This window comes from Rhineura floridana, chromosome 5 (assembly GCF_030035675.1).
Source record: "Rhineura floridana isolate rRhiFlo1 chromosome 5, rRhiFlo1.hap2, whole genome shotgun sequence".
Lineage (NCBI taxonomy): Eukaryota > Metazoa > Chordata > Lepidosauria > Squamata > Rhineuridae > Rhineura > Rhineura floridana.
Genome location: NC_084484.1, coordinates 43963521 through 43988323, shown reverse-complemented (window position 1 = coordinate 43988323; position 24803 = coordinate 43963521). Strand labels below are relative to the sequence as shown.

Here is a 24803-nt window from a genome sequence, read left to right as displayed (position 1 = left end):
TGCCGCCGCCTAGGGAAGACGGAAGATGGCGACAAGAAAAGACAAGGTTGTAAAAAGGGAGCCGCAGCCACGGACTCCCAGTCAAGGCTAGTCAGATGAGAAATGTCCGAGGCCGACGGGGGGACAGCAGTCATCGTAACCCCCAACCAAGAGACTAAGGGGGGGATAACAAATAGGGGGGGATAACAAATAGGGGGGGAACCCCAACAAACATCCCAGTAAAAAAATAAACAAGAACAGTTAAAGAGGAAAGCAGTCAATCCCACACACTCTATCACTGGCAAAACACACAAAAACCTGAGCTATAAACTCTACACTAGAAGATTCAAACGCCTCGGTACGAAGGCAAAAATGAACTGGGTTGGGAGGGGCTCAATACCCCAGGTCTTGACTTCGATCCATTCTTGCCTTTGGACGCTAGGCGGAGCTATATTCCACATGATGTTGGACTACCTGAGGAAAATAGCTTTACTGGTTGTTGGGGATGAACAATGGGAGAGTCTTCATAATCTGCTTGTGTGTTCCTGGAAACATCTGGCTGATTGGCTAGTATTGGAAACTAGATGCACAATTAGATGGACTGTTAAGCTGATCTAGTAGGACTCTTCCAAGAGCTTGTCTTGTGCTCTCTTATATTTATTCAGATGAAGAGGCTTGCTGCACTATTTCCTGTTCAATCACATTGGTTATATGAATAAGCAAAGTTGAAGAATACTCCTATTAAAGAAATCTGTTAGATAAAGACTGAAAACTTTTTTTAAAAAAATGTGGACACCTGACCATATTGTAGCCTTGCAGCTCTTTGTTGGAACTATACGATTTTTCTACCCATGAAGTGGATATTGCTCTGAGTGAATGAGCTTTGATGCCCTTAAGAAAAGTGAGGTTTCTGGTCTTGCAAAAGTCTGAAAAAGAATTTCAGTCACCTGTATCTCCCCCCCCACTGTATATTTACTGTTCACAGTAAAATGTAATGTAATTCACTAATAGGCAAAAAACCTTGTGGTTTAAGAACGTACCTATAGCCAACAGATATTTCTATCAAACTTTAAAAAGCAGGGAAATTGGGCAGCTATAGTGAATGCACCAGGGGAGCAGGAGACCTGACCACCTCTCTGAGATATTGGACTGCCCTACAAATTGGTCAAAATGCAAACACCATTTGGGTTGGTCTTTCACAGTCCAATCATCCACTTCCTGTATAGCTTGGAAGAATTTGGTAACATATGCCTATGAACATACGGTGAGCATTCACTATAGCTGCCCAATTTCCCTGCTTTTTAAAGTTTGACACAAATATAGCTGTTGGCTATAGGTACGTTCTTAAACCGCAAGGTTTTTTGCCTGTTAATGAATTTCCCTGCTTTTTAATCCGGGAGGGAAGAAATGGGATCCTGTGCAAGTTTGCTGAGAATGGATTGATCATTTGCATGCTTATGAGTTCAATGGGATTTACTCCCCTGCAATCATGCTTAGGATAGGTGAAACTGACCACAGTGGATGGGGAGGGGAGGAGGAAGAGGGAGGGAATGTAGAGGGGAGGACTGGAATGGGAGCAGGCAGGAGGGGGAGGGGTGGAGAAGGAGATTGGGTGGGTGGGTGGGCACTGGGCAGAAGGGAAGCCCCTTTCCTTTCCAAAAGGAAAACATTGTGAACAGTATCATTCTTTTTCAAGCTTTCCCCCACCTTTTTATTCTACAGCAGGCACATGTTGCCTCCCACCCAAATTTAAACGAAAGCTTTTCCTGGCAACTTCCACACCAGGCCTTTATTTCACTTTGGACAGTCATGGCTTCTCTCAAAGAATCCTGGGAAGTGTAGTTAGTAAAGGGTGCTGAGAGTTGCTAGGAGACGCCCTGTTCCCCTCACGGACTTCAATCAGAGTGGCTGACTGTTAAATCAGTCTGGCTGCTTGAGCTCTCTCAGTGGAACAGGAGTCTCCTCTCAACACCCTTCACAAACTACACTTCCTAGGATTCTCTGAGGGAAGCCATGACTGTCTCATGTGAAATCAAAGTCTGGTGTGGGTGTGGCCCCCGATTAGCAAAGCCCAGCAGCTGTGAGGCTTTTAGAACTCTGATGATTCTTACTGAGCATGCTCCGCATTATCATTTGGTCCCAGCCAATATTTATTAAATTAATTAAAAATCAGCCAGGCATTTTTTAAACTTTTAAACTGCAGCAGATGAAGGTCAGAGTATGGGGCAACATCAGTATTAGGATTACAGGTACTCTGTAAACATGGCTGATTTTTAATGAATTTCAACAGATTATGAGAACTCTCAGAGAAAAAAGTCCAAAAGGGCTCTGAGGTTTTTTTTTCTCTTTTTACACTTTGAACTGTCTATTCTCTCTGACTGTTTTGTGTATCGCCATGAAAATTGACAGGGTTGTTAAGCAAGCGTTTCTGAGTTCAGGACTATAAGTTTTGTAAGGTTTTGTTTTGAAATGAGCTTATGGGAAGCATCATAATGGCATGGGGGGTATTTTCAATTTAACATTGCAGAATGTGAAAAATCCCAGCTGGCTATAGCATACAGCCACTCTCATGGCTGTATAATACAAGGAGAGGCAATGTAAAACAAAAAAGGACAATGCTGTTTATCAAAAATCAGAATCATGTGCAGAGTACCACATTTCATGTCAATTGCAAAACTTTTCTTATGTTTAGCACCCAGAAAATACTGTTTCCTCAGAAAAATTAAGAAGCAGCTCCTTTCATCTTCCGTTTCATTTCAAGCATCAGATTTCAATTCGTGGCACAAAGGCTGAGCTCCTGCTGGGAAATCAAGGAATCCTAGGTTAAAAATGGACACAAATCTAGATAAAACATTCAGGCCCAAACTGTAGTGCCAGCAGGTCAGAAAGTCTTTAAATGCCGCATTCACACATAAAGTGTTGGTGAATAAGGTACAATTTAGAGACTGAAAAGGGACATGGGATGCTGAACCATCCTCCCATGCCTGCACCTTCCCTCTCCCCAGCAACTACTCCCTCCCCCAACAGGGGTTAAAACACCTTGGGAGACAGTATACAGGAGTTGAGAGGTAAGCAGATTCATCACCTCCAGCTAGGGATGTGCTAGAATTGTGCCCAATTCAGATTTGGTAGTGAATTTTCCATTAATTTGCTTATTCGCTATCATTGCGGATTGGATTTTTATGTAGTTATTTTCCATTATGAAAGTTAAAGAGGAAAGCACAAAAGCAGGACTGCAGCTGAATGTCAAAATCAACAATGAAGACATTGAATTTGTCAAGGATAATCAATACTTTGGTGCAGTCCTTAACCAAAATGGAGGCAAAAGTCAAGAAATCAGAAGAAGGCTAGGACTGGGGAGGGTAGCTATGAGAGAACTAGGAAAGGTCCTCAAATGCAAAGATGTATCACTGAACACCAATGTCAGGATCATTCAGACCATGGTATTCCCAATCTCTATGTATGGATGTGAAAGTTGGACAGTGAAAAAAGTGGATAAGAGAAAAATCAACTCATTTGAAATGTGGTGTTGGAAGAGAGCTTTGCAGATACCATGGATTGCAAAAAAGACAAATAACTGGGTGTTAGAACAAATTAAACCAGAACTATCATTAGAAGCTAAAATGATGAAACTGAGGTTATCATACTTTGGACACATCATGAGAAGACATGATTCACTAGAAAAGACAATAATGCTGGAAAAAACAGAAGGGAGTAGAAAAAGAAGATGACCAAACTAGAGATGGACTGATTCCACAAAGGAAGCCACATCTGAACAGGGTGGTTTATAACAAATGCTATTGGAGGTCGCTGATTCATTTTCCATGGCTATTTTCGGAAATTGATTTAAAAACAAAAAAAATCTGCATCTAAAATATTGATATTAATATCAGTAATTTTAACTATATGTCCTTCACATTATTGGCATTTCCTTTCAAAATATCAATATTTCTTTTAAAATATTGATATTTCCCTTAAAAATATAGATATTAATATAAATAGTTTTTCATAAGAGAAAAAACAGATTGGTAAAACTAGTGGCTTGCAGACATCCCAGCCTTACCTCCAAGCCCATGTATCCTCTTAATGAATAGCAATGCTAACATTACATTAAAATACAGTTTCTTCAGGCTTTATAAGCCCTAAAGTCTGTATTGCTTAATCTTTATTCTTATTAAGATACCATAAGAAAACTGTGCCTTGTCTTTCTAGTAAATGAGCTTATTGTATGAGGGATATGTGACTGACCCTCACATACTAGCATAGCAAGATCTTCCATTTTTACTAACAGCCAAATACTGACACAATATGAATTCTCCTGAACAAAGCTATGTTTCCTTAATAATAACAGTTGTATAAACACAAGGTCTTCTCTGTTAAAGGGAAACAGACATCAAAAAGCAGTAAAACATGGAAACCTAAACCCTTCTTTCTTTGAAGAAATGTGCTTGAAGGGAGGTGTTTCTAGTTATGGGTGAATGAAATGAGAATTCAACTGCAACAAACGGGCATCCATCCCCTATGAAAGACTAATTAAATCCATCTGAGAAGCTGTGTCTACACGGATTTACACATTTCAAAAAGGGAAGCTCTGGTCTAGTCTTTTGAAAAGGCTACATCAAAACAGTTAGTCACAGCTGACACACATCTAGCCACTACAGTAGTGTTATTTTCTTTTCTTTTTATAAAGCATTAAGAGCTACATTAAAGTCATGTTAATAAGCCTGTCTTGCCCTGAGAAAGGCAATGAAATTTGGAGCAAAGAAACCAAGCCTGGGCATCACTCCTAGAAATCTCCCTACTGTGTCTGAATTTCAGAGATGCTGTTGCAAGAGGAAGTAATCCAGCACATCAAAAGTGTTCAAATCAAATGCAACAGTTAAGAATGAAATGATAGCATCCAGGACACATAGAGTTAACTACTGCTTCTACAGATTCATGCTTAGCCCCTCAATACCATACTGGACATGCTGGTACATATAACTGCTGCCACTAAGCCAGCAGGAGGAGCTCACAATCATCAGTCTTAAAAATAAATGGTCACAATCCACCTAATGTACCTGTGTGCAAAGATAATATGTACCTGTATTATTCCCTGTTCTCCACACTCAGATGGTGATCAACAGAAAGGAAGAACCCTCTCTAGGAACAAACAATAGGATGGACATAAATCATGTTATAGTTGAAAGCTAGTGCCAAACATTCCTTGTTATCTGGCATCAATTTAAAGTATCACATCAGATATTTCAAAATGTTGTGTCACAAGCTAAGTTACTGCAATACATTAGCCCAAAGCTACTGCATCTTGCACAATCTGTCAATCAGAGGGTTTTTTCTTTCTCATTTGCAGACAGTGTTTGTTCATTAACTGAGTGTGGATTATACTCACTGAGTTGGAAACTTTTTTTAGTATACAACTTTACTACCATAGTAAAGTTGCTGTTGAAGACTTGCATTTAAAGGTCTGAATAGAAAGCAAGCATGAGTGGAACTAGTAAGAAAGAAATCAGTTCATTTGTCTAATTGGTCATTTGTGCAAAATTCCTGAGTTAGCTAAAACACTGACGTAGCTGAAAGTGATTAAAATGTGGTTTCTACATTTCTAAGATCACAAACATGTACTTCATTCAGTCTTGTCCCATCATGATTTATCACTCACTTGATGAATGTATAAAGCCTCCACTGAAAAGTATTGAGTTCGGTGTAACTTCGTGTGACGCTTGATCTTTTTGGTGTGAAATGGGCATCATCAGTCAATGCTGCCATCATTATGCACAATGAAAATGCAGGTTTCATTTGAAAAGCAACTTCTAAATTGTGAAAATGTAAGAATGTGGTCCTCTTGTATAATATATAACAGACCCTACATCAAAATGCATTTTTGTTTACCTTCATTCAGGTACATAAAGAGAAATGAGAAGGCAATACCAAGGACTCTGTTTCTTTTCAAGGCCTGGGCCATTGAAATTGCAAAGCTTTGCATAAGGACAGGGTTGGCTCTGCCTACTACTGTTGCTTTCCACATAGCTCAGTGAAATCTGCTTCTTGCATCCATGAGCCTCCCTAATGTGAACGGGGGACCTACATCAAAGAGGTTAGGTTTCCATTCATTTTTAAAAGGACAGCAGGAGGCGGGGGGGGAAACATACATGGTTGGAATGTATACTAGTCAAAAAGGTCATCACCCCAAGATGAGAGGACATCACATTCCAAACCAAAATGATAAGCATGAAAGATAAGGAAGAACAGGAAGTTGATTAAACAGAAAATATTTCACACACTATAAATATTATGTGGAGTGAATACTGTAAAGCACTGAGTATTGAACAAACATGTAAACAGAGAAAATGCCAATGCCAAGTAAGCAAAGTATAATCTGATGTATAAAACTATTTCAACATATCATTAACTGTTTGTCAATTTAATTTTAAACCTGCTGCTCTAATATATGCAAGGAATTATTTACATATATGATAAGAGAGTACTTGGAGCTTTTTTTCTAATGTTCATCTTTAAAAATAAAAATGTTTCTCTTTCAAGCTTATTTTCTTTCTCAAGCCAAAAACCAAGTTAAACCTTGGTGGAAATGAACCAAATGGAGAAATGGCTCTTCTTAATTCTGTTCCAGAACACACCTGGTATGTTTGGAGGCATTGTGAAAGGACAATAGCACCAGTTCAAAAAAAAGTAGCCTATGTTAAAAGTATTTGATATTCAAGTAGTCAGAAGGAGAATGCATGGAGCTAGAAACCTCTATCTCTTTATCCCCCAACACTTTTAATTTCAGGATACCAAAATGAGCATGTTTTCAAGTTTCCCAGTTCAGACATAGTCACAGCAAAGAGGAAAATAAACCAGATAAATATTGAAAGAGAGCAGGATGCAGCTACAGAAAGAAAACACAATTATTTATCTTTCACTCTTTTGTTCCTCACTGAACATTCCTCCTCTCTGTGGCAGGAAAATTGTAGCGTAGTGAATTCAATAGACTGAACATTTTACGATACTGGGCTATTATTGCATGTAAATTTGCCATTGTTTATATTGCTAAATTCTTCTATTCTCTGTTAGCTTTACTATACATTTAATGTTATTTTGCTCAAGTTATTTTCTCAAGAGATAAAGTTGGTTACTGTTAAGATCTTTATGGTAGTATTATTCTTTCAAGGTGTCTAGACATCATGAGTACATTGCTCTCTGCAAGTTTGTCTCCAGAAAAATCAGGGCAGGTCAAGAATTTACTTGAGCAACTACAAGGTAAGTACTCATCAATGTCATGTGAAAAGCTAGGGGACTTACACCCAAGTACTTTTGGTACTCTCTCTCTCTCTTTGGAATATGGAAACCAGTACAAGAACATGTAAAGTCAAGAAGGGACCAGCAAAAACATAAGTGAAGGGAAGGAAGACCAAAGAGCATTGCTGCAGATACTACAAAGGAGAGAAGAAAGCAGTAACCAACTAATCAGACTCCATTGCTCCAAGCTTTTTGCCTAAACCTAGTTTCCTGTATGCTCAGCAGGACTGATCTTAGGGGGATGAAGAACCCAATTTCTTGAAAGAATCAGCAAAGACTGGGCCCTGTCTCTTGGGCCGAGAGAAGATGCCTCCATGACACAGAAGACCCTCCTGATACTACGACACGGTGTGCACATAATGTAAACCAAACCATGACTTAGCACAAATGAACAAACATGCATAATCCTAGAAAGAGATTGTGGGCACTTTGCTCATCTTCCAGTATTGCTGTGAGCTAAGGCATGGTTTGGCTGAGCATTATGTTCAAACTAGCTCCAGTCAAACTACAAGCTGTAGCTAAGGTTTGTTCTATGATATACCACTCATGCTTTATCTGGGGGAGATAACCCAAGAGCCTAGGTTCAGATATAATGCAGAGCCAAACCATGCCTTAGCTCATTGCAGCGCGGTGACAGCAACAGGACCAGAGATGGAGCAAAGCAGACATAATCTTAACTCAGGGACTCCAAACATTTGGTCATTCATGTTAAGCTGTGGTTTGGCTTAGCACTGCATCTAAACTGGGCTTATATCACCAACACATAGTACAAAATAACAGCACACACTTTGATCTGTCCTTACATAAAATAGCTTTGCGCTAGCCAAGATAGAAAGGCCACCCAGACTGATAATGAAAAATCCTCACCAAACACACACACACACCATTGTGCTATACTCTCAGTAACCTCAATCCAGTGGGTATATTTATTTGGGGGTAAAACTGGGGGTGACCTCCCCTTGCACAAATAGGAGCAATTTTCATTCACACAAAAAGCACTTACAACCACAGCCAATTAAAAAATGTTACTAATGGGCTATCAAAGCCTTCTAAAAATTGCAGTTATAGTATTATCAAATCTAACATCAGACTTACCCCAGGTGAATTATTTAGCTGCTGGTATTCACCAGCCAGGAAGGATTCCAGTAGTCAAAACAGAACCAGTTGGTGTATGGACTGCTTTTTTATGTCATTACAATGTAATAGAAATTTATAGAAAATGTATGTTTTGGCAGTTTTATTATCTGTATGGTGTGCAAATAAATAAGGATTTTAGTGTGAGCCTGTTCATTCCAATTCTAGTTTTGGGATGAAAATAAAAAATGCTACACAATGATAAAATGTTGACTACTTGTTAAGCGAGCAAATGCTTACCAAGAATGTAGATCCTTGACATGAAGCCGTAACAGAGTGAGCTGTTTCCCCCAGCTGGACTGATAGCTCCCACTTGTTTACATCAGGTTGAACAACAGAAACTCTGAAGCAACAAAAATATAAACAAGAATATTTTGCATTATCTTCAATAACAGGATTTTTTTTAAAAGAAAAGAAAAAACTAACTATGCCTTGGATCATTCATATCCTACAGACATATAAAAATTACCACATGCCCTTGCTTATTTACTCTACCTCTCCCACAAGTCAGCTTACAACACCTAGCCAAAAAAATCCTACCACACAAAACAGCAACTCTAACATTTTTGGCAGCCCCTTCCACACATGTTCTTTTCCTGAGGCAGACAGACCTCTGCACTGGGTTTCCCATGGCAATGTAGCTTGGATTCAGCTAGTGTATTATAAATTTTATGCCCATGACATTTCGGACTTTTGGATAAGCTTACAACTTCAATGCAAGTTGAAATTTATATAGCTACAAGCAGAGCTTGGAAAAGTTACTTTTTTGAACTACAACTTCCATCAGCCCCAGCCAGTATGACCACTGGATTGGGCTGATGGGAGTTGTAGTCCAAAAAAGTAACTTTTCCAAGCTCTGGCTACAAGTATCATTAGCTTTAGGAACACTCATCAGGAGAGGCACCATTTAGTGGTACAGATTCAATCCCTGGCATCACCAGTTTAAAGTATTTCAGGTAGAAAGACCTCTGCTCAAATCTTAGAGAGCTCCTGCCTATCAAAGCAGACAGTACTAAGCAACATGGACCAATAGCCTGATGGTATAAGGCAGCTTCATACGATCATTCCAATACACTTTCAAAAGACTCCAAGATATGATATAGCAACTTATGTGGTAATCTCAGAGTTCTTTACATATTTAAACCAGAATAACACAGTGGAGAAGAGCCACATTTCCCTACTCTTTCTCACAGCTTCAAGAGTAACCAGCTCAAACTTTTGTTGTAAATAAAAATGCATCTCTCTTAGTTGCTTTGGGTTGTTAATTAAATTCTCATCAATAATCAGCAAAAGGGGAAGTTCACTGTACAGAAGGTTGGTGGAAGCTAAAGTTGGCCCTACACCATTAAGTAAAAACCCAGCCCTTCTTTATTCATCAGTGCTTTTAACTGACAGCAGCAAAACACAAATGCAGCTCTCCAAGTTTCAATTCAGTATCTTTCATATGATTTTTTATACTTTCTTTGATTTTGTACTGAACTGTTGTAGCTACTTTGGGTATGCTTAGTTTTATTAGCTGTTCAGAGTATCAATGGAAAGGTAGATATAGATCTAGTAAATAATCAATTAGAAGCTAAGCAATTACAAAAATATTTAATATCTATAATATCAAGTCTTGCTTGTGGGCTTCCCATAGGACTTTGGTTAACCGCTGTGAGAACAGAATGCTGGACTAGATGGGCTGTTAGTTTGATCCAGCAGAGCTCTTCCTATTTACTATGCTTTCTAGCATTAAGAAGGATATAATAAAAAAACACAAAGTCATACACTGACAGGATTTCTCTTAAAACACTAGTATCTTGAACTGCTTTCTTGTTATTAATCGAAGCAGAAACATGGAGACAAAGAGTATGGAATTCCAATTTCACTAAGTAAGAAAAAATACACTTTTCAATGCCTTTGTTTCTTGCATATTTATTTGCCTTGGGTTTGTAACTCATCCAGCCTCCCTAACTAAAACCTATTCCTAAAATGGCTTTGAGAGCAAATCAAGTTGCAAACTTCAGGGGACAGAAGCAATCTCTGAATACATTTATGAAGAATACCACTCCAAGTAAGGTGTAGCCCACTATAAATATCAGCAATATCACAAGCTGTCAAAGTGAACGTTTTAGGCAGTTGCTGGTCTCCCAATGTAACCTTTATACATTTCAATAATTCCCTGTAGAAATGCACAGATTAAGCAGTTTGTCCTTTCAGACTGTCCTTAAGCTGCATTCTGTCGTGATGTTCCAGACATTTGACAACAAGTTAGGCTATGCCAGCTGCTTACTGAGCTAATCATAATTTCACATTGTTACCCTGTGCTCTCTTCCATCCTTTTCATTTGGCTACCTGTTCATTACCATAATTGGCCCACTTTTCTCCTTGAGTTCTTCCCCTGATTGTATGCCCCTGTTATCACTGAACATATGCTTAGCGAATTGATTATGACAGAAGCCGATTTGTTTCCTGCTCTATATATACTTCAAATGATCCTAGAGTACATACTGTTCTTAATTACTTTTATAGAAAAGGAAAATGTAACTTAATCTCAACATTCTTAGGTGAAAAGCAAAAATATTGTCAAGATAAACCTGCTCACAGCCAACTCATACAAGCTTAGACAACTATGGTCAACAGGGACTAAATTTGCAGGTAGAGTGCTTGATGTGCAATATCTTACCAAGTCCAGACTGAATCAGCAGTTTGTACAAACCAAATAATCTCCTTTGAAGTACCAATTCATATGCACAAAAAAACCACATATCTATTCTGAGTCAACCTACATAGATCTGCTCCTTGGGGCTAGCTGTTGAATGTGGCAGTGAAGGTAGAGCCTACAGAAATTCATGCTCTGCATGTAGACAATCCCAGGTTCAGTCCCCATTATCTCCAGTTTATCTCAGGTGGCAGGATTGGGAAAGACACTCTGAATGAGTCTTTAAAGAGCCGCTATAGTTAGAGTAGATAATACTGAATCAGAGGGAGTCATTCATAAAGATTCATGTATCTTTTTTAAGATTTTCCAATGTTTGTCTCAACAAGCTTATGAAAAAGAGTAAGTATTAGACTGACAGAGGCGAGAATGTGTTTCCTCCCAGACAAAAGCCATGACAGTGCTGCCTAGTCAATTCTATTTATGTTTTTGTTTTACTGTTTCCATTCTCTTTGCAAGATCTACTATGCAAATGATTAATACTGAGATGGGGGAAATGATCAGCAACCCTCTGCGCTTTTGATTTCCATAGATCGAACATTTATTATTATTTCACAAAGACTGGGTTCATTAGCACTAGTGGATTCTGAGAGAACAGCCTGCTTTTCTTCAACACCTTTTGTTTAAACAGCACATTTTTGAGGAAAAATCTACTCAGACCAATGTTTGTGCAACTTTCTTCCCTTACACAAGACTCTTGTTTGCTATACACTGAAACTGCATCTGCTCAAACAGTGTTTTGTGCAACTTACTGATGACATAAAAAGAATGATTTTGATAAAGCACAGTCCACTACACATAATTTTTATATTTGTTCTGCCATCAGCCTATTGTATTTCCAGTGTTTGGTTTTAGAATTCTAGCATTGGTTTATGATACTAACATTTTTCATTTTATTATTGCCTCAGTTCTAGTTCACTAGGGCTACCCTCTGGGTACGCAGTATTTTCTCCTTTGTACCTTTTCTCCAGCACTAGCTATGGCACATAATCAATACAACAACTTGCCAAATGCTTGCGAACTGAGAATTAACTAATGATCGACAGTGGAACTGAACAAAGAGCAACAAACATGGATATGCTAACCAAATGAGTCAGCTGCTCAACCAAAGATAATTGGGCTGAAAGTATCTACAACTCTTGCTCACCTAGATGGAGCTACCTTGGTGGCATCAGTTTTCCCTGGTAGCTTCTGGACTTGATTTCGTTTGGAGATGCCACATACATATCACCTCATTCATCGCAAGCAATTCTGTATTTTATTTTTATTCCACATACTTTAATTATCTTTGTCAACAGTACTTTCACAAATGACTCTTAAATGAAGTTTGGGGAGATACAGACAGGCCCTCTCTCTTGCTTACAGGTTACACCTGTCACTAACAGAATCCCTACAACTTCTAATTGTTAGCACAACTGCTAAAGAAAGCAAAATCTAGAGCCAAATTCTTTTTTAAAAAACACTTGCTTCCATCCTGCTTTTAAAAATATTTTTTCCAAAGTGGATTACTAAAACAGAAGCAGGGCCAGCCTTAGGGGTGGGCAGCTGGGCGGTCGCCAGGGGTGCTGAGCTGGGGTGTGTGTGCCAAGCTGAGCTCAGTGGCTGTATGCTTGGTTCTTTTTAATGTACTGCCTGCAGTGAGCTAGGATGCCAAAGACAAGTATCTGTAAGATTTCTTTCAAGGTTCTACAGGTTGTTTGTGTATTAACTACAAAAAATAGTCTTCCTTCAATTAGCTTTAAAGTATGTTCCTTTTTCCATTTCCACTTTGATGTCATTTGTGCTAGGTAAAAATAAGTGGAACATAGCTTTACTCTGAGGCAACATCACTGAGCGCTTAGCACTTCAAATACTATAAACACTTTAAGCACCATATAAATAATAACAACAAAATAAAGCTGTACGCTGTAAGAGGTCAGCTGGATACCTTTTTTACTTATAACATTTATTATTTTTAAAGAGAGAAATAATGGATACTGTATTCTAAAATAAAGAATGCTTACCAAAAGACAGGAGCTGCTACAAAACAAAACAATATTAAAAGTAAAACCTGTGATAGTTCTGCTGTGTTGCATAGGGCACTGCTGTTGCTCAGGATGTGGCTTTTCGAGGTTTGCTCACTATAATTCTTGGTATTTTGTTTAAAGTTTTCATAAAAATAAAAGAAAATGGTGTATTAAGAGTGTAAGATGACACTGAATCTCAACAAGTAATTGTGACATAATGGGACCTCTCCCTGGCCATGATGAATATTTTACATACTAATTTGTAGGCTTAAGCTAGCTGTAAAATGTATCCTTAGAAGGTTGCTTATAGCTAGGCCTGCAGCCCAACTGTAAGGGAGTCTAAACCAATAATATAAGGCACAATCTTTCTTTATGTCTGGGCAGCAACAGAGATAAGATTGGTCAAGCTGGCTTATGAATGGTCTAGGCTAAGTAGCCCCCATTGCAGTTTATTGTAAGGAGAGCAGGAAGCCTGTTCTTGTAATGAAAAGAACTCCAGGCCACCAAAGAAATAATTCAAGTAGTGACTGACTGAGTCAGTGAACGAGTGAACACCACCTAAGATTTCCAGGCAAGTGCCAGTGGAGAGTAACATTCTATGGCAGTTATTACAGGGAAAGGCTCAGGAGTGGTGTGAGGCCAGGCCTTAAGGGAGGAATCCTTCCTGAATGAATAGTGGAGAAGGCCAGCAGCAGGCCACATCCAGAAGACCTGTGTGAATAAGCCCCAGGAACCAGAAAGAAGATCTGCCAGAGTTTGGAATTTAGGGGAGGTACTCAGGACAACTCAATCCCTATTCCCTTATCCCCATGTAAGAAATAATGAAGCACATCTATATTGTTTTATTTCAGGGCAAGGAGGAGCTGCAGGAAAGAATTCTCACATGCAGTCCATGCATGCAATAGTTTTTGCATGTGGCTCCCAACTTTGTACACATAGGTCCTTCTAGATAGCAGCAGCAGGACTCCCAATATTGCACCAGGCCCCATAAATCCTCTGGGTGGCCCTGCAAAGCTGACCATGGGGGAGGCATCGAAGGCACTCCTTGCCCAGGGTGCTATTTATCCTAGTCCGGCCCAGTACAGAAGAATAACCACAATTAAACTACACATATCATAAAACAAATATCATGCACAACAACTTTAAAAATCCTAATGAGACAGAATCAACATAGTAGAAAGTATATGAATTCTGATGTAAAGAAAATTAACTTTGGTCAACCATTTCCAGGTTTTTAAAGCAGGATCTGATGCTCTGTGTAACAGATGGTAGTAAAGGACAGACTATATTAGCCATGGTGAAAGGAAGGGGTAAGAGCCTCCACTTTTAGGGCAGATAGTTTGACAGAGTCTGGACTTAAGGTGGAAGAGTTAGTTTGATGGTGTACTCGATCACCTTGTGAGACAACAATGGACAGCTGCAGTTATACCATGAAATGGGAGGGAGGGCAGGGTGTTCGCTGTGATTAAAGGAACTGTAAAATGTTTGCGCATAAAACTGCTGTGAGAGGCAAAGGTCATCTTGGTAGCGAGATAGCGCCCATTTACTGAGACAGTATTTTCAACACTTCAAAAAAATCCAGAAGTGGAGCACAAATCAGGGCTAGACACACTTTTAGATACAAATTCAGCAAGACACCACTGGGGTTTATCAAGGGAAAAACCATGCAAAATATTAGCTGGCATGGGCATAGCTTGAAACGTATACACACAAAGAACTACAATATGCTACTCCTTCCATTCTTGCCTCTCTGCCAAATCGGTTGGTTGTTTTTGTATGCAGCATCAGTGTTCACAGCTTGCATTTTCCTTACTGCAATGGATTCTCAGCTAGAGAACCTGCAGAATACTGGAAAAACAGGATGTCCGAAAAACAGTCAGACAGTTAAACTAAGCTATCTAAAAATCAAAAGTAACACTGTAAAGTTTCATTCATGTAATCTAGATAAAAAGCTGTTCTAGTTCGCTTAGATTGTCACCAGCCAATCAGCATGCTGAAGCTCAATATGTAGTTTGCTGCAAAAGACTGCCTTTTCCCACCCCTATATGTAACTGCTACAGATGATCCAATAGGATATGACATTATGAAGGATTATGAAAACAAAGTGTATATACTGTATTTCTTTATTAAAATTCAGGTGTATGGTGCTTAAAAAAACCTACATTAAAACATAGTTTGCCGTCAGGCTCTCAGGTGAGAATCTAAACAACTTGCAACATTGCAAAACCACTTTTACATGACACTCCACAAATACATGGGGTTTTTCCCCCTGTTGCACAATTATTTATTTCAGCAGCTAAAAGTTATATATTGACTTAAAACAATATTAATGGTCAAAGAATAATTAAGAAATCCTTCATCATAACTTTCACAGTAGGAAGCCTATAAAGGATCAAAAATAATGTGCTGTATTCTTTAGGCACTGAGGTCAATTCCTGCATACAAATCTTTACAGCAGAAGTGTGGGATAAAAACCCTTCAGAAAGTGGGCCATTCATCTGAACCAAGTTCAGAGAATTTCCAGCACTGTGAAAAGATATGTTATGCAAGCACATAGATGTATTCAGTGGGGGTAGACTGAAACAGCTACATGGAGACTACAAAGACGCCCTCCCATGGCTCATGAATAAGTCGAGGAAATGATCAGAAAAAAATAGAGAGATGTTTAGACAGATGGCCCACTTAAAATGCCTGGGACAGGGCATAAGCAATTTTAATGAAACTTTAGATCTAGCATAGAAATTGTGGTTTTCTTCCAAAAGGAAGGAGGGGTGGGGGGAATCAAGAAAGGCAAATAGAAATTTAACAATTCACACAACAGTCCATTTTATGGTATAAAAAGACAAAGCATATTTCAGTATTATTTGTTTAATAAGTTCATATAAAGAAAGATCTTTCGTAGTGCCTTCAGTTATCAAGAGGAATATAAAAGCATGCAACAGACAGATTAAAGGAATTTTAAACAGAAGCCGACTGCAAAACAAAACAAAACAAAAATTGAAGCTTTACTGCTCCCGTGCTTTCAACATTTTCTGGCATAAAAATTCATAACAGTACAAAACAGGATAAAAGCAGAGCTTTCATATTTTTGAGAATTAAAATATATAAAATATTCTACTCACATTTCTTTATCATGTATCAACACATTCAGACACACCCAATATGCTCCTCACTCTTACAGAAAATACACTAACAAGTACATGAAGAAAGAAAATTAGATTACAGTGTGATTTAATTGCAACTCGTGAATAAATCATAGGGCATGCCATCCAAGGCTTGCTTACTTCAGATTACCTTTATAAACCCACTATTCAATAGGACTTGTAAAGTGAGTCTTTAAAGATGCTTTTATATAAAACTAGCTAAATTTATAAACGGCAGCATTTTATTTTCTGAAGTAGAAGTCAATGGGAAAGAGTAGCTCTCTCTCTCTCTCTCTCTCACACACACACACACACACAATATCTATTAATGAGGGGCCTCAGTGTTGGGGGCAGGGGGTTGGTTTTTCACTTTTTACTCTCCCTGTAAATCTGAATACCTCTCATTCATTTCTATGCAAGAAAGTGAAGCCCTCCTCAGGACAGAAAGGGGCAACAAAACTGGAAGCGCATGATCAAATCACAAATGTCCAGATAATACAGATAATAATATGCCAAGATGCACATTTCTTGTAGAAAATGCAAATTCCTTTAAGTCAAACACTCATTTCACATCAAGGAATCTGCATTTTCTACATAGTGTGCACCTTTGGTTTCATTCAGACATGCCAAAAAATTTTTAATGTCCAAATCCATGTCAACTCACAAATCATAGGCAAGGACTACCAAGTCAGGATAACAAACCACAGTTTGAAGCTGGTTTGCAAGCCAACTATGAGCTAACTATGGTTTACCATGTCTGAATTCACAACCACAGAGAAACAACAGTTAAAGTGGCTGCTGCATCAAAGGGAAAGGAGTGAACTCATAAAACTGAATACTGAGCAGGAGGAAAACAAAAGCAGACAAGCCGCTCTAAAACGATGGTTCACCTTTTGTACGTTTGCGAGCTCCAACTATGATGTGGAAATTGTAACTATGGTTTGGTATGATGTCTGAACTGAGCTATGAAGGAAGATGCAGTTGAATTACTAACAGATGAGTGGGGAACACAAAGAAAAACAAATGCACTGTTCTGTTTGAAGACTTTAGGAAAGAACTCTGCTCTTATTTATGTAACGCTAATGTCAATGCGTAAGGGTGAGATTCAGACTTATGCTCGGCAGGGTTCCACTCATGCTGGAAAAAGCAAAGGGAGAGGGACAATATGCCAATTTCTCCTTTTCCCTGCAGCCCCCAACCCTCTGGAGCAACATGAGATGTGGCACTGTGAGGGGAGGGCTGCTCTTGTGGGGAATTTCTTCTGGATCTCTGTTGCTTATGTAAACAGAAGTTGCTATTCTGTTCACAGAAGTGACAGTTAAGATCCAACCTATGGCACTTCGCAAAGACATTACATGTTAGAAAAGTTTTAGAAAATCCAATCCTGCCTCAAGGAGCTTTCAAACTAAATTTTAAAAGTAAACAGAACGAGAGAAGGAAGATATGATTACGAGTAACAGGAAATTCTTTATTGTACTGAGGAAAACCCACAAGGACTTTGTTTACTTCAGCAAAGTATTTCTGAATTTACAGAGATATAACAATCAAGGCAGGTTATAGCTTTGAATCATAAGTGAAATCCTACACAGTTTTACAAATAAGCATTTTTTAAACAATGTCCTCTATTTCTCCTTTATAAAATGTTGGGTACACTATTCTGCTTCTTCAGAATAAAGTAAGCACCGTAAAGCTCGGAGGCAGATATATGCCACCAATTCCACTGTAATGGGTTTAAGCAGTTCATACGAAAGAAATACTGTAGTCTTCCATACTAGGCACTGAATTTCAATGTGTTTTGGATTAAATCCTAGGCTACATTCAAGTTCATTCAAACCCAATCAGCCATATCCAACACTGTGGCTCCACTGGCGCAAGAGCCTTCTGTGTGTGCAACAAAATTCCTCTTCCTCTCCTGTCCCCTCCAAATCCCTGTACACCCTCAAAATCAGCTCTAGAGAGTTGGGGGACCCTCCAGAGCAGGTTTGAGGGGGCACAGGGGAAGGAAAAAATGACACAACATTGGATTCAACCCAATAAGTACTATGAATGTATATAAATTATACATTATTAAATTAAGATTATTATTACTGTACATATTTTTTAAAATGCATCATCACTAACAACAAATGTATTCTTATCTTAAAAACATATATAATATCCAGAAGTAACAGTGGCCACAATCAAGTACTTTCCGTATGCCACACAGATCAGATGAAGGATCCATAGGCAATTCAAATAGGAGCTTCCAGTCTCAGGACATTGCCTGCTATTTAGCTTCAAGGTCTCCTGCACTCTTTCAGACTCTTCGTCGACCTCCATGCGGACAGCCTCATACCTTCAGGTTTCCTAGCCACCAGTGCTCAGACCTGGGCACGTAAAAGCTGAAAAGGGAAGCCTTTGTTCTCAAATAATTTTCTGAAGAACCCTGAGTTTCCTCAGTGCGAAGAGCAGACACTGGGAACGATGTTTCTCAAAAGATGGCATGTACATGATTCCTAATTCTACCCTGCAATACGCAATCATGAGGAGGAATTGGTGCCTTCTAGGGCAAAACTCTCACTTAATGGAGAGTGATGATGATGTTTATGGGAGGGGTGTGTGCGTGTTCCTGCACATACATGTATATGGGGATTTTGAGCTCCTAGATGATCAGAAACTTCTGCTGTAGACAAAAGGGAATTTTTTAAACAAAAATTAATAGAGCAAATATTAATGAAGTGCATGAGTGAAAATTCAAAGTGAAATAAATAGGGGGGCATTCATCTACTTTTCAGAGAAAGAAAAGCTTTGCGCTGGGACTAATAGTAATAAATCCACAGCCCATCAAGTCACTCCAAGTAATTGGGGAGATTGCTGGAACCCTGTCTCCTCTCACAGTAGATTATATTCTCAAAGGAGAAATTGCTAGATTTTTGTAATAAAAACACACACCCCAATTCAGTATTAGGTCTACTCAGCATGTATAGTTACACCATTTAAGTCACACATTAAGTCAATGACTTCCTCAATGGTAGTCCAAGATCAAGTTAGTATTTTAAATTAATTGCTAACCATTTATTAATATTATGAAACCGCTTTAAATTTGATTGTAATTGTTTTGATGCTATTTAATTTTATGAGCCATCCTGAGAGTCCATTCCAGTTTTGTGGCAGGACAAAAGAGTATAAAAATATAAATATTTGGCTGAGAGAGCATTACTTTTTTAAAAAATAGGCAAGAAACCAAAGATCAGAAGAAAAAGTGGTACATCAGAGAGTGATTCATATACAGGCATTGGTACTGAGGACATTTTAAATGCATTTGAACAGGATATAGTGGGTTTTAAAAACTATGATTCTAGAGTAGTGGTTCTTAATCTTTTTGAAGTCACAGACCCCTTTGAGAATCTGAGAACCCCCATAAATACATACATACATACATATTTTATTGCATTGGATTTTTTTACCGCACCTGGTTCATGGACCCACTGAAGTCAATGGACTGCAGGTTAACAATGTCTGCTCTAGAAACAAGGCTATTCTCCATCCATACACTCCAGCTTAGCTTGGGGTGATACACAGCTGATTAAGATGAACAGAAACAAGTGCTATCTGTACCATTACCTTAATGAAGGGGGTAGGTTTTTCTGTGTATGTGTGTTTTTTATTTATTTTTACTGAATTTCCAATCACAATAATAAAATAAATACAAAAATTCAAAAACCACCTTATAAGATCCAGGATTAAACAAACATGTTAATAAAGTAAAAGGGAAAAAATGGGAGAAAATGTTCATGATACAGAAAATTTGTCTCATAAAATCTTAATCTGTCCTTTATAAGGGGTATGGTTAATTACAAAATCTTACTACATTTAGCTTAGCCATATGAGCAGATGCATATTAACTAACATCAGTTCTAGAAAGAGGTTTTGAAATGATTTTGAGATACATTCTGAATCCCAGTCAACAAGGAATATTAGCAAGGCCCCAACTGGATGTAAATGTACCATTGGTCTCACCTGAAAGGTGATTTTCATAGGAAGGGGCCATCACTGTGGGAAATAGTTCCACCTGTCGTGCGAAGGCAAGAATGTTTTTGAAGTCAAGACTAGGGACGTCATGCCCCTCCCACTCTCCAGTTCATTCGTAGCGAGTCTAAAAGAGATATCTAAAAATACAAGAACAAGGCCAACAGGCCCGCCAGGAAAATAACATAATAGTCACATGCATAACAACATGACTCTAACATAACTTCATAACATAACAGAACTAAAAGTCTTGACTTCACTCTTACATTTAAATATAATATGGAAACAATAACATGTAACCCATTGATAAAATCGCTAGTCATCCTCCAACTGGGAGGGTCGTGATGGCCCCTTCCTATGAAAATCACCTTTCAGGTGAGACCAATGGTACATTTTCCATAGGAAGTGGGCCATCACTGTGGGATGTACCAAAGCAACCCATATAGGGAGGGACCACCCACATGTTAATCCTCATTAAGAACCTGTTGCAACACTCATCTGCCAAAAGAAGCATCAGCAGAGGCATAACGATCAATTTTATAATGTCTTATAAACGAGTGTGGGGAAGACCAGACTGCGGCCCTACAAATATCGGCAACAGGAGCATTAGTAGCAAAAGCACCAGAAGTGGCAGCTGACCTAGTAGAATGAGCTGTTATACTAGCAGGAACTGGCAGCTTCAGGGACTCATATGCTAAGGTAATGCATGCCCTTAACCAACGGGATAAGGTAGGATTGGATACTTTATGCCCCATAGACCTTGGATGAAAGGATACAAACAGAGACTCCGTTCGTCGAATCTCTTGGGTCCTAGACAGGTAGGTCTTGAGAGCCCTCCGGACATCTAACGAATGCCAAGCCTTTTCAAGAGGATGGGTAGGATCCGGGCAAAAGGAAGGCAACACAATGTCCTGGTTGCAATGAAAAACTGAATCGACCTTGGGACGAAAGGAAGGGTCAGTCTTCAGCACAACAGAGTCCTTATGGAAGACGCAGAGGTGTCTAGCAGAAGACAATGCGCCCAACTCCGAAACGCGTCTGGCAGATGTGATTGCAATCAGAAACAGGACCTTGAAGGACAGTATGCGTAGGGGCACAGTCCTGATGGGTTCAAACGGAGGGCGTTGCAAAGCCTGCAGGACTTTCGGCAAACTCCATGAGGGGAACCGATGGACAACAGCCGGAGAACGTAGGGCGACTCCCCTCAAAAAACGTTTGATGAACGGATGTGAGGAAATATGATCTCCAGGAGAGGACACTGAGAGAATGGATGACAGAGTAGACGCATGTCGACGTAGAGTGTTGGGTCGAAGTCCCATCATAAAGCCACTATGGAGAAATTGGAGCACCTGGTGCACATTGGCCTGGGATGGATCGTGGTGGTGGGACTGACACCACTTGGAGAAAGCCACCCAGGTATGTTGATAAATGCGAGTGGTAGATGGTCTTCTCGAGGCCAAAATAATATCAATCACAGCGTCAGACAGTCCAGCTGACCTCAAGTGTCTCCGTTCAAACGCCACGCTGTTAGATTGAGCCAAGTAGGGTCCTGGTGCAGTACTGGACCCTGGGATAGGAGGTCTGGCGTTACTGGAAGTGTCCAAGGATCCATCATTGACATTGCCAGAAGATCTGAGAACCACGGTCGGTGTGGCCAAAATGGTGCTATCAGAACCAGCTGTGCCCTTTCGGTTCGCGCCTTCCTCAAGGTTTTGGCTAACAATGGTATGGGAGGAAAGGCGTACAATAGACCGTCTGGCCACGGTGTTGTCAGAGCATCCACTGCTTCTGCTGTTGAGTCCAGGTATCGAGCAAAGTACCTTGGAAGCTGGCAATTGTGACTGGAAGCAAACAGGTCGACTGAGAGGGCGCCGAACCGACACTGGAGACGATGGAAAATGGCTGGATGAAGTTTCCATTCTCCCGGGAAGACCTGTTGTCTGCTGAGCCAGTCTGCTGTCACATTCCAAATCCCTCTGAGGTGCTCTGCTTTCAGGGATTGTAGATGTTGTTCTGCCCAGACAAAGATGAGGGAGGCTAAGTCCTGCAGAGGACGAGACCTGGTGCCCCCCTGTCTGTTCAAATGTGATTTTACACACGTGTTGTCTGTTCGAATGAGCACATGAAGCAAAGGGAACAGAGACTGAAAATGACATAGAGCCAAGTGGACAGCCTTTAGTTCCAGCCAGTTGATGCTTCGAGATTGCTCTGCGTTGGGCCAAACCCCCTGAACGTACTGGGAGTTGCAGTGGGCTCCCCAACCTATGAGGCTGGCGTCTGTGGTCACGACGGTTCTGCGGGGTTCTCTGAACGACGTGCCCTTGGAGAGGTGTTGAACCTTGGTCCACCAGCGGAAGGAGAGGCGCAGAGCGGGGCTCAAACGAACTTTGCGATGGTTGGAGCTGGCAATGTCTTTTTGAAAAGGCAACAGAGTCCACTGAAGGGGCCGAGTGTGAGCTCGAGCCCAGGGCACAATGTGGATTGTGGAGATAAACATCCCGAGCGCTCTGGCGAGAAGCATGACGTCTGCGGATGTTTGCTGCATCAGGGACCTTGCGATGCTTGTGATGGCAGTGATGCGATCTGGAGCCAGGAAGACCATTGCCTGCAGGGTGTCCAACATTGCCCCAAGATGTAGTAGGCGTTGGGTTGGTTGGAGATGGCTTTTGTCGAAGTTGACAAGCCAGCTGTAGGTCTGCAAAACATTGAGGGTGATCATTAAATGATGATGAGCCAGCTCTTCAGACTTGGCCCGTATGAGCAGATCATCCAAATATGGGTAGATATGAACCCCTTGGGTCCGAAGGTAAGCCACTAGGATGAGTACCACCTTGGAAAATACTCTTGGAGCAGAGGAGAGGCCAAAAGGCATCGCTCTATATTGAAAATGTTGGTGGCCAAAAGCAAACCGAAGAAACTTTCTGTGGGCTATGCAAATGGGTACATGGAGATACGCTTCCTTAAGGTCGATAGAAGCCAGGAAGTCTCCTTCATGCAGACTCTCGGTAATGGAATGGAGAGATTCCATTTTGAACTTGCGGTATGTTACAAAACGGTTGACAAACTTGAGATCCAATACCGCCCTCCAAGATAAATCTCGTTTTGGCACAGCAAATAGGAGGGAGTACACCCCTTCCGATCTCTCAGTTGTGGGAACTGGCTCTATTGCCGCTATGTGCAAGAGGTGATGTATAGCTGTCTGCATGATGTTGTGCCTGGCTGGTGCCCTTGGGCAAGGAGACGGGTGGAATCTGTCTGATGGGGTTGCCCAGAACTCTATGGTATAGCCATAAGTGAAGAGGTCCCTGATCCAGGAGACCGTAGTAAGGCGCAGCCATCGATCTCCAAAATTAAGTAATCTGCCACCTATGGGGATGGCGTTAATACTACTTGTGTAGGCGAGGACCTCCCCTATATGAGGACGATGAGTTGCCCCTGCGCCCTTGGTACTGACCTCTGCCCTGGAAGCGTCGGTTCCAGGAACCCCTGAATGCGTTGGAATCATAGGGTCTGAAATCACGGCCTCGTCCTCCTGGCCGCGTTCCTCGAAAAGGCTGGTTAGAACGAAAGGAGGGAAATCGCCTGAAGGGCCTGTGGTCGATGTTCTTGACTGTGGCTAGAACCGGTTTATGGGCGTCTTTTGGATCAACCAGAACTGCCTTTAGAGCTTCCTCGCCGAAGAGTAGAGATCCGGAGTAAGGAGCCTTGGACAGGTTCAATCTGGCCGCTAAATCAGCTTGCCAGTGGCGAAGCCAGAGGGTACGACGAGCGACTATTTGAGTCGTCATGGCTCGTGCCCCTAATTGGGTGGCATCCAAAGTGGCATCGGCCACAAAGGCTGCTGTCTTACGTAATTTCAATAGTGCTCTTTTGAAGGCGACAGGATCAGGGTTATCATCCTCTAGAAGGTCATCCAGCCACATCATAGATGCTCTGGAGAAGATGGAGGCTGAGGCGGAGGCACGCATGGCTAGGGCAGTGGCCTCGTGGTTCTTGCGGAGGGCGAAGTCTATTCGACGCTCAGTAGTATCTTTTAGGTGGGATTCCCCTTCCCTGGGCAAGATAGATCGTGAAACAAGGCGAGCGATCGGTTCATCTATGCCAGGGACATCTAACTTGGTGGCGAAGTCTGGGGCTAGGGCGTAAAGTCTGTCAGCCATGTTCTTGAAGCGTCGAGCTTTGAGTGGGTGGGCCCATTCTTCGGAAGTTAATTTGGCAATTGGGTCCGGCACCGGGATGTAGTGTTCAGTAGGTGCAGGGGATTTGAGGACCTTGGCCCCTTTGAGAGCTGGAGCGGACGAAGTTGAAGGCGCAGTCTGGAGACCAAGGGTGTGAAGTACCCTACGTGCGAGCGGTTGGTAATCTGAGGTATTGAACAAGCGATACGATGTATCCTCCTCATGATCTGAATAGTCGCTCCAGTCGTCTCCTTCAACATGGTCAGTGAAAGTTAACTCCTCCGCATACGAGGCTTCGTCCGTACATCTGCCTCTGGCTACATCAAAGGGATCTGGTGAGCAGGAAGGATGAGCAGCATGG

At 40.7% G+C, this 24803-nt stretch overlaps 1 protein-coding gene across 3 annotated transcripts in view; it reads right to left on the bottom strand.

Annotated features, from left to right (window-relative positions):
- The window catches only part of PCCA (propionyl-CoA carboxylase subunit alpha), a 437395-nt gene that overhangs the window by 137668 nt on the left and 274924 nt on the right, over positions 1-24803 (bottom strand). For all 3 annotated transcript variants that reach the window (XM_061626591.1, XM_061626592.1, XM_061626590.1), the window contains one exon: positions 8650-8752. In XM_061626591.1, coding sequence (XP_061482575.1) covers positions 8650-8752 — 103 coding nt within the window. The remainder of the gene's footprint in view (positions 1-8649; positions 8753-24803) is intronic.